The sequence below is a fragment of the Orycteropus afer genome, unplaced genomic scaffold (assembly GCF_000298275.1).
Source record: "Orycteropus afer afer isolate SDZICR_OR568_19922 unplaced genomic scaffold, OryAfe1.0 scaffold00175, whole genome shotgun sequence".
Taxonomy (NCBI): Eukaryota; Metazoa; Chordata; class Mammalia; order Tubulidentata; family Orycteropodidae; genus Orycteropus; species Orycteropus afer.
This window is the reverse complement of record NW_006921762.1, coordinates 2,930,600-2,941,107: the sequence shown is the minus strand read 5'-3', so window position 1 is coordinate 2,941,107 and position 10,508 is coordinate 2,930,600. Positions and strand designations below refer to the sequence as shown.

Below are 10,508 nucleotides of genomic sequence, written 5' to 3'. Positions count from 1 at the left end.
TCTGAGCACACAGACTGTGATGGAGTTCCTGTGGGCCCAGAAGGTAGGTGGGAGTGTGGGATGGCCGCACCTCCATTCCCCAAGGGGGTATGGGGTATAAGAGTAACAAGAGGAATGGCATACCTTTTCAGTCTTGCAGGTCTGGAGGGTTCTTGGGGTTGCTGGAAAGCAGAACGTGTTCTTAAACCCCAGGAATCTATGAGAGCGCTGTCTCTTTACATATCCAAAATAGTCAAGCTGCTCTCTAACATTCAAAATGGTGGTGCCCTCCGGACTGGCAAAAGTCCACAGCTCAGTGCACCTTTCTTTTCACCTTCTCTGTTTATTCCCCAGCGACCATGCACAGTCTTCCATACATTCTCTGGCTAGCAAGGTGATTTTTAGGTTAATTCTTAGGTCCTACCAGCACTTGGGAATCTCCAAGCTGTCTGTGCTGTCAGGATTGCTCAAGATCGCTGCCAGACTGCAGCTCCATATGTCTACTTTTCTCGTATTTTCACGCAAATTCTTCTGCTAGTTGGGGTTTAGTCCACTTCTATATCCTTCCCTTCAAGGCTCAGGGGTCCAGGATTATCTTCTGTGTCTGTGTTTATTGGTTTCCCTTTTCTTTGTTGAAGAGGGTCTGTGCAGTCTTTCTGCCTAATCTGCCATGTTGCCGGAAATTGAAAAGTGACTTTTTGTCTTATGCTTAATTAGGAATAATATTTAATATCATCTGAATCTTAAATATCTTTAAATATAGATCAGATAATGTTATTTTCCTGCACTCAGCCTCTAATCACACTTGTGATCATATTAGAAATCCTTTGCATGGTTCACAAAAGTCTACTGAATCTAGCTAGCCATTGACTTACTGTTCTGACTTGATGTACACCCCTGCCCCCACCCCCACCACTCTTTTTTCACTAGAATATGAGCTCCATGTTGTTGTTGTTGTTATGTGGCATCGAATTGGACCCGACTCATAGTGACCCCTCCTTGAGTTTCCAAGGCAGTATCACTACAGAAGTAGAATTGCCCAACCTTCCTTCTGAGGAGTGGCTGGTGGGTTTGAACCGCCAGCCTTCTGGTTAGCAGTCAAGTGCCTTAGGCACTATGCTACCAGAGGTCCATTAGCTTGATATAAGCAGGTTATTTGTGTTTTTCACTTCTGTAGGCCCAGTACATGGAGCAGTATCGCCTGTAAATATGAGCAAATAAATGGACCAGCTCTTAGGAGATTAGGTTGGTAGCATAGTGCCTAATGCATTTGACTGCTAACCAGTAGGCTGACTGTTCAAACCCACCAACCACTCATCAGAAGGAAGGTTGGACAATCTACTTCTGTATTGATACCACCTCAGAAATCCAAGGAGGGGTCACTTTGAGTCGGATCCAACTCAATGGCAGTGCATTTGGTTTTTTGAATCCTAGACTATTCCCTGAAAATTGATTTGATCTTTTAAAGAAAAACCCTTTCTGATTTTACCTCATTCTCTAAAGCTAAGAATGTGGGAAAATGTTAGCTAAATTCTAGGACCAAAATACTAGCAATAATACTAATTATAAAATTATGATTAAAATTGTTTTGGTTTTTCAGGAAAACATTTGGTAAATATATTGTTATTTGGTATCTCTTGAAAATGTCAAATGTCAATTTGGTTTGAAAGTGCCAGACTCACCATAACAAAGGCTTAGTGTATTTATTTGCCTTTTTATTTCTGGTGGCTGAAATTTCTACACCCAGACCTCCATTCCAGTTTCTCAGTTTGAAGTCCTGAAAGTGCCTTGAGTTTTTTTTAGATCAATGTAGAGCTTAGGATTTGTGTCAGGGAGGTATTTGCTCTCATATAGCAAATTGCTTTTAGCTCTTAAGTTCTGTTGCTGATTCCATGTTTGGAATCACTATGATGTGTTTTTGGGGTAAAAACAATGACTCGAGGCTTGGATAAACTTACTGGTATTTCTCTCAATAGAAATGGATTCTCCAGGGATGATGTGTGGTATCTGTACTGGTATTCATTTTGTCATACCAGAACAAGATTAGCCTTCAAGGAAGGGTGATACATATTTTACCAGGCAGTGTATACTTGGCTTTGAGAATAAATGCATTGAATCATAAGAAAGCATGAAAATGAGAAATTATCAAAAGAAAACGAAGAATGCTTATGTGTACTTATTTATTTGCAAGAATATGAAGATGAGTTGTTGTCCTGCATTCTTGGTACCAGTTTATTTTTGTGATTTTAAGATTGTTATGTTTATATGACATATACTGGCATAGTAAAACTGTTTGACTTTGTTCTTTGATGGTTAATATTTTATCTCATTTTTCATCTCTGTTCTGCAGAATCATAGAGCAGTCCAGCAATGTGGAGATAGCATCTTTTCCAATCTATAAGGTGTTATTCTGTGCACGTGGACATGATGGGACAACAGAGAGTGATTGCTTTGCATTTACAGAGAGTTCCCATGGTTCAGAAGAATTTCAGATACATGTTTTCTCCTGTGAAATTAAAGAGGCAGTAAGTATAATATATATATACTTAAGAGTGTGTAGAGATGAGTTAGGGAAATATTTTCAACCCTAATCTCACTGTCTCATAAATTAGTGTGTATGACCATATACCACATTACATACATTAGGAGTATGCTTCTAGAGAGAAAGTTATTATTTGTAATGGCATAGAATGAAATACGAAAAACTGGGTCTAATACGTTTTTGCATTAAAGTGATATTGTCAGTGGGGCACTGCTTGAATAATTTCTTTTAGAAACATCAGCACAAGACTGATCCCTATGAGGCAGAAGTTAAAGATGTCCCAAATGTCCAACTTCTATTCCATCATCTCTGACATCAACTCTTCCTTCTCCCCTCAATAATCTCCCTCCCATCTTAGGGTTCCATTGTTCAGTGTAAGGCCTCACAGAACTCACAAACCCCCAAGGAAATGGCTCACAGGCTGGGAGGCTGACAGGCTGGCAAGTTCCAGGTCTGTGGGTAGGTCTGGAGGAGTCTCCCAGCTCATGTGGTTGCAGGGGTTGGTCAACCCAAATTGGTAGGTCATATGATGGCTGCTGTCTCAAATCCAGGGGTGAGATGATGACGAACCAATTGCAGAACTAGAGCAAGACAGAGCGAACTTCCCAGAACATTGCTATGTATAGACCCTCACGGAAGGAAGCTAAGGGTGGTGACTGGAGTCACACTCTCCAGCAAGGAGGGACTCAAGAAGCATCCTATCCTAAACAGGCATACAGATTAGGATTTACAATATATCACAAAATGGAGAACTGTAGCTAGAAGGGCCATATTAAGCAATCCACTGTACTGCAGGCACGTCATATTTTAGTGGGTATGTTAGAAAAATACTGCTTGATGAGCTAGTTGTCTTTCTGTGATAATTATTGTTAAGGTTCAGAAAGGCGGATTGTTAAGGTTCAGAAAGGAGGATTTTTTTTTTTTTTAACTTCTTTTATTATTTTTCCCAAGCAGATTGGTTCATGTGATTTTTAAAAGTGCCTAGAAAATACCTGTTTCTCTACTTGGCTTCATAGTGCCTATTGCTTTCACTAAGATTCACCACTTAGATCATTTCATAGATTTCTGTGATTTTTACCAGTGATTATTTATTATGTACTTTCACTCAGAGGCTGGCTTTGCTCTGGAGAACATGGCTAATTAGAACTCCAAATGCTCTTAGATAGCAGGAATATCAGAGGTAGTCTTTTGAAGAAGCTTAGTAAGTTGTTCTCATTAATTGCTATCTGTTGGTTTATTTTTAGAGTGGACGAGTAGTTGAGATTCAAAGCATATGAGGAAATCACTTATTTTTTCCCCTATTCCTATCTAATTCTCCCCAAACAAAAACTAAGTTAACACTATTGGGACTTTAGTGCTTGCAAACATTTCAAAGGTATTAAATAACCGAGTTTGAATGGGTAAGCTCTTAGTTGTATTTGATTTTGGAAATATAAATTGTCGGCAGAAAGTGCAGGAAGGCAGCAATTATTCTAGTCTCTGTTTACCCTGACACATGAGTAAGCCATTGTATTAACAGGAGTTCTGGAAACTTGTTTCTGGCTACAAAATTGAAACTTACGGGATTGTTTATTTCTGAGTGTTTGATTCTAAGTTTAAGGAGTATGTCAGGTCTTATGCCTGGTGATCTCTTTGTTTTACACTAAAATGAATATGTGTACACACACACACACACTCTCACAGTTTGTACATGCATTTTGGTTGGTAACCATAGAAGTTCTTTGTTAGAATTTATGCCTTGCGTTTGAAGTTCCAAATTTGATTTTCTGTTTGTTTAAATAGGTCCTAATCTATTTCATCCTAATATTAAATAAATAAATATATTAAAAAAAAGTTAACTGGCTTCTTGGTTAAAAAGGTGGGTGTGATAGATAGGAGAGTGAGTGAGTATAAGTATGCTAGCGTGCATGGCATCTAGTGGGCAGTGAATATAAATATACTGAAAGAATATATGTGTGGTATGTGTGTGTATATGTGTTTGTGTGTGTGTGTTAGTATGAGTGAGGGAGGCTATTTCTGATCCTTACAAACTCCACTGCAGAGGTGGGGAAGCATATGGGAGAGTCCTGGCATTTCATATTGGCAGCCATCGGTTAAGACATCTGTGTGATTTCTGGATCATTGGACTAGAACAGCAAGGACAAGCACTTTGAAGAACTGGAGAACTTCTGCTTGGAGAGGTAGAAACACTGCTGCAGAAGGAAGTTGAGAGGGACCTGGCTGCAAGCATTATCCATAACTTTGATGGTATGAAGCCTTCTCTTTTTGGGTTACAACATTCCCTTGTTTATGGGTGGGGTTAATGTTTATCATTTTTGAGAGGTTTAACAGTGAGTAAGCAGTGGGCAAGATTATGGGAAATTCTTTGACTATTTTAGATACAGTATCAGGTAGCATTAATTGTACTTCTAGAGAGCATATTTGGTGCATTGCAGATTGTGAGAAAGAGATGTCTATTATTTAATTTTTAGAGTACATTTTCAAAGTGTTACATTATGGGATATTGGTGCTAAAATTTGTAGTTTAAAGAAGAAATACATGACGATTGTCATTAAATCTTATAATGAGAGATTATTCCTAAATTAAGAATCACCAAAACCCAAACATACCAGTTGCCATTGAGTAGATTCTGACTTGTGGTGACCCCATGTTGCAGAGTAGAACTATACTCCACAGCGTTTTTAAAGTTGTGACCATTTGGATGCAGACCAGCAGGACTTTTTCTTCTGAAATGCCTCTAGGTGGGTTCATGCCATCATCCTTTTGGTGCTTAACCATTTGTACCACCCAGGGAACCAAATGAAGAATTAAAGAAAACTCACTGCCTTTGAGTCAATCCTGACTTAACAACAACCCCATGTGTTACAGAGTAGAACTGCTCTATAGGGTTTTCTTGACTGTAATCTTTATGGAAGCAGATCACCAGATCTTTCTTTTGTGATGCCTGTGGGTGGGTTCAAACTGCCAATCTTTAGGTTAGTAGTTGAATGCAAATTGTTTGTGTTACCCGACAGACCAAACCCATTACTGTCCACTTGAATCAAATTTACAGAGATTGGGTAGAACTGCCCCATAGGGTTTCCAAGACTGTAATCTTTACGGGAGGAGACCACCACATCTTTCTCCCACAGAGCAGCTGATGGCTTTAAACCACCAACCTTTTGGTTAGCAGCTAAGCCCTTAACCACTCTGCCACCAGGGCTTCTTGTATCACCTAAACACTGCTATAAATGAAGAATAAATAGCCCAGAATAAATATAGAGCTTCTGCCACGTACTGTGCTAAACATATGTTGGATGTTCATAACATCTCTGTAACATACATATTATTTATTTAGATGAATAACTTTATTTTCTTGTGTTCTTGGTAAGTCCTAGTTTATCCTGTAGGCTAGGTATGTTAACAGCACTGCCTTTTATTCTCAAAAGTATTCTGGCTTGGATGATAAATTGTATGGACACCTTTTGTTTATCATAAGGCTAAGAATACATGATAGAGCTGGGTTTCAAACTGAAATGTCTGCCTCCAGAGCCTCCGAAGACCCATGTAGTTTTCAGTAACTACTTTTCTGTTGCTTCAATATAAAAATCAAATGTGATTTTTTTTTCAATTATGTTTTATAAAGGAATTTATCATCTACATATCTTGCATTCTAGCTACCATTCCTGTTTTACCCTTGCTTTTTACAGAAGCTTTCTCCCCTCAAAAAAAAAAAAAAATAATCCCTTTCAGTTAATTTGAAGGGTTTTAGTTACATTTATTGATGATCTTGTTATATGGTCCCAGATGTTCTCTGTTCTGTGGTGAAGGGACAACTTTCATCTTTAGTATTTGAGTTCCCCTTTGTGGGCACAAGGAAATTCACATATGGCTCAGGCACAGATGAAAGATATTCTTACTGTCAATTCTTAAGTATTTAATTCTTTAAGTATGACTGCAGTACTACCACTGATTTGTTTTCCATTATTTTGCAGAATCCCTGAATAAAACCTGAAGAGATCTGGCAGTTAAAGGAAGGAAGCTGCCTTCTCAAGAAGAGGCAGCAGCATGGCTACCACTTCCAGCTGTTCCTGCGATGCGCTTATATCACCCTAAACCCTGTAAGAAGCAGCTACCATGTCATAAAAGAGAAGATCAGTGAGGATGATGGCTCTGTTCAACACCTGTGAAACAAGGATTAGGTGTATCCCACAGAAGGGTTAGAATGCATTTGACTTGTTACCTTGGACTTTATAAAGAAGAATAAATCTCCCAAAAGAGTTGGGGAAACCATTCAGGAGTATCTTGATGCTAGTTATCTTTGTAGAGGGGAATGAGTGCTAGGCTTCTACTGAAGAATGTTTTACCAAAGCAAAATAACAGAAAGCATAGTAAAACTAGTCAAGAAGGCATTAGTTCTTTGTTGAATCTTTATGGATATATTATGCAAAACTTTTTTTTTTAATGAAGTTTTGAAAGGGTTAGTTGACTTTCTGTAAGATTTTAATTCTATTAGCTATTTCTTCAAAGTAGATTTTCATGTTTGTTTTAAAATATTTGTCGTTATTACTAGCAATTCTCAGTGTTATATTTTAGAAGCATACTTTTAATCATCTGGTAGAAAAGGCATTCAGAGGTATTTAATGATAAATATCGAGGGTGTTGCTGGGACGATCTTTATCCTTAATGCACTGGTTTCTCTTCGGATTGCTGATATGCTGCTATATGAAAGAAAATCTTATTCCTTGCATAAGGAAAATATTATTTCTGAACAGATATTAGATAGTATTTTTACAGAACACCTTATTTTGGAAGCTAATTCAGAAGTTGTTTTGTTAGAGTTTCCATAGATAAATTGATTTTTATAATATGAAAAATCTTAGGTAATATACTTCTTATTTTAGCTCCTTTCAATGAGTAACATATTTGAGCAAGTTATTTTTAAATTTTTAACACATACCATTCAGGATGCCTTTCAGGAATGACTTTTCTACATATACTTCTTAGATGAACATTTTTGGGAACATGGTGTTTCTAAAAGTTGGATTCTCTTTCATCAATATAATTGAAAAGCCTTTATATTGAAAAAGTTACCATGAAATGTAATTTAATGCAAACCTTTGTTCTTTAATAGCACTTTTGAGACTGTTAACATGTAATGAATATTTGACAATTTGGAAAATACTGAAATAAAGAAGAAAATAAAAGCTACTTAAAATTCCACTGAAGTTAAGGCTTTGGTATTTCTTCTAGATATCTGCATGTTCCTTTTTCCCCACCTCTTAAAAAAAAAAAAAAGAAAAGAAAAGAAGCCAAATATACAGTTGTATATTGAATTTAGTGCTGTCAGTATTGTTTTCTGGGGAAAATTGTACTGTATTATTTGTCAATAAACCCTTGCCTTTTACAAAGTGCCTGCTTTAGATTGTTTATTCTGTTTTTAATAGTTTGACATGTGTAAAAATGTTTGACATGGTATATGTTTTAATACCCTTTTCATAATGTACTTAGTTACCTAATGGATTCCAAGAATTGTAGATACTGATAATCATTATTTCTGAAGTTACTCTACCTTGAAATTTATAACTTCTTTTGTGACTTTACGTTAGTCCAACATCTTTATTACTTTATTTTAAATGCTAGATGTGAAAGAAACAAAATGCAAGGATATTTAAAAGGTTACTTTGTTTTAAGTAAAAGGAAAGAATTCTCTCAGAGGGAAGCTATCATTCCTTGACATGAATACATTTGGGTATATTTTTGTAGCCCAGTCAGGCACATACACATGTATTTCATTGAGCTTGGTTCTCTTCTTTCTTTACTACTCAGTGATGGTAAGTACTTAATAGTAGGGAATTAGTCAAAACAATGTTAGGAGACAGTTCACTGAAAAAGGCCTTATTTAAGAATTTTAGTCCTAGTTCAGTCACTTTATAGCTATGTGATGTCTGGGAAGTTTTTAATCTCCATTATATGCATCTATAAAAAAGTATTATAAATACCTTCTAGGCTTGCTTTATACTGTTGGAAGATCAATAAGATAATATATATAAATGGAGTTTGTAAACTAAAAAGCTATGTACATGTAAAGAATCATATTGAGTGATTACAGTAAATAACATTCAAGTTTCCTAAGAAAGGAATAACTCGTGTTTTGTATGTTGCATAGAAGGCGCTGGCTCTCTGTGTTCAGGAGGGAAATTACCATAACAACAAACATTGTTTGGTCTATAGAGTAAAAATTTCCTGACAAATGTTATGCATGCTATAGCTAAATAAATCTAAGCATAACTAGGTTAGAAAGGCAGTTTCTTTGAAGGAAATCTTCTTTTCATTAGCAATCATCCAAGAAATGTTTTCAAAGACAAATTTTAGTAATGATGAAGTGAGCTCTGGTGTGTTTTTCTAGTGAAAAAGGTTCTGAGTCACTGCTGGAGGCACCAACTTACTGTGTCTTCTGGGTAGTTCTCATCTACCTGCTTTCCTTCAGTTTCAGGATACCCAGATCCTCAGTCACAGCTCTTCAATCTTTTGTGGTCTCTGGTATTTATATTCATTATAGTATTAGACTTGGATGGGAGCTCCGGGAGCATAGTGTCTAAGGCACTTGACTGCTAACCAGAAGGCTGGCTGTTCAAACCCATCAGCCACTCCTCAGAAGGAAGAGGGGGCAATCTACTTCCATAGTGATACTGCCTCGGAAACCCAAGGAGGGGTTGCTATGAGTCGGGTCCAACTCGACGGCACATAACAACAACAGCATTAGACTTGGCAGTGTGTACTGTTGAAATTTTTCTGTTTAAGTTTGAAAACAGACCTCACCTTTGAACTGAAGTTTCTGTAAAATGAAGTGATACCATACTATTAATTTCATAAAAAAAAAATTTGTGAAATCATTTTATCTTTGGGAGGTTACATTTAGCAATATTTCCCCTCTTGGACGTCACACTGATTATAGTTTTAGGCTGTAATAATTTAGAATTAAAATGATCTATAGTTTGTACTATGCATATGGTCGTCCACTCATCTATAATGCATAAGTGTTGAAAATCATGTCATGCAATAGCTAAGCAACTGATAGATACATAGACTAAATCTGCTTTATCTGTGAAAGAAAATTGTGGCCATGGAAAGGCACAGATTCAAGAATTAGTAGGAAGAGGTATCAGAATGCAGTTAAAACCGTTGGCTAATGGTATTTCCATTTTTATTCTTTTAGGTAAGCAGAATTTTATATAGTTTCTGTACAGCATTCAAACGTTCTTCTAGACAAGTATCTGATGTTAAAGACTTGGTTATTCCTACCCCTGACAGTGATGTGTTTACCTTCAGTGTTTCATTGGAGGTAAAAGAAGATGATGGAAAAGGAAACTTTAGGTGAGGATCTTTTGGAAAGAATAAAAATTTGGCATTATGCCTGAAATATAATACTGGCTAATATGAAGTTTCTAGAAACTATATCATGTTGACATAAAGCTTTAAATTGATAAAGAAATATTTGGTTGGTGAGTGACTATGTTTTACTTTGTTTCTCAGGCCCTTCAGATATTTAATGAATTTCTAAATGAGTCTAAAAGTAATGACTTTTATTGTAGAAAATTTGGCAAAACAAAGTAAAATAAAAGGACAATCCTACCATTTTAGTTTATTTTTCATTTCTAGGAATATTTTTGCTATTTTAATATTTTAAAATTGAAGAGGAGAGTAATAATGCTTTCTCTCTGCTTAAATAAGTTAGCTGCAACTAGTTCATTGAAAATCTCAATTGATGGGGGAAGTAAACAATTTTATAAACAGTTGTGTATATTTGGAAATGATTGTATATATATATAGCTTTTTTTCTCTTAACATAGTAAGAATTTCTCCTGAAAGGATCTTAATCAAAATAATTTAATAGTATATTAGGCATCTGGGTGGTACAAATGGTTTGCTCTTGACTACTATTCTAAAGTTGGCAGTTCAAACCCCCCCCCCCCCCCACCCCCCGCCAGGGCCAGGCCTTGGGGCC

At 36.5% G+C, this 10,508-nt stretch overlaps 1 protein-coding gene across 1 annotated transcript in view; it reads left to right on the top strand.

Annotated features, from left to right (window-relative positions):
* RABGAP1L (RAB GTPase activating protein 1 like) overlaps positions 1-10,508 on the top strand; it is a 920,113-nt gene that overhangs the window by 13,525 nt on the left and 896,080 nt on the right. Inside the window, exons 4-5 of the mRNA XM_007947094.2 lie at positions 2,330-2,504; positions 9,720-9,877. Of these exons, the coding sequence (XP_007945285.1) occupies positions 2,330-2,504; positions 9,720-9,877 (333 nt within the window). The remainder of the gene's footprint in view (positions 1-2,329; positions 2,505-9,719; positions 9,878-10,508) is intronic.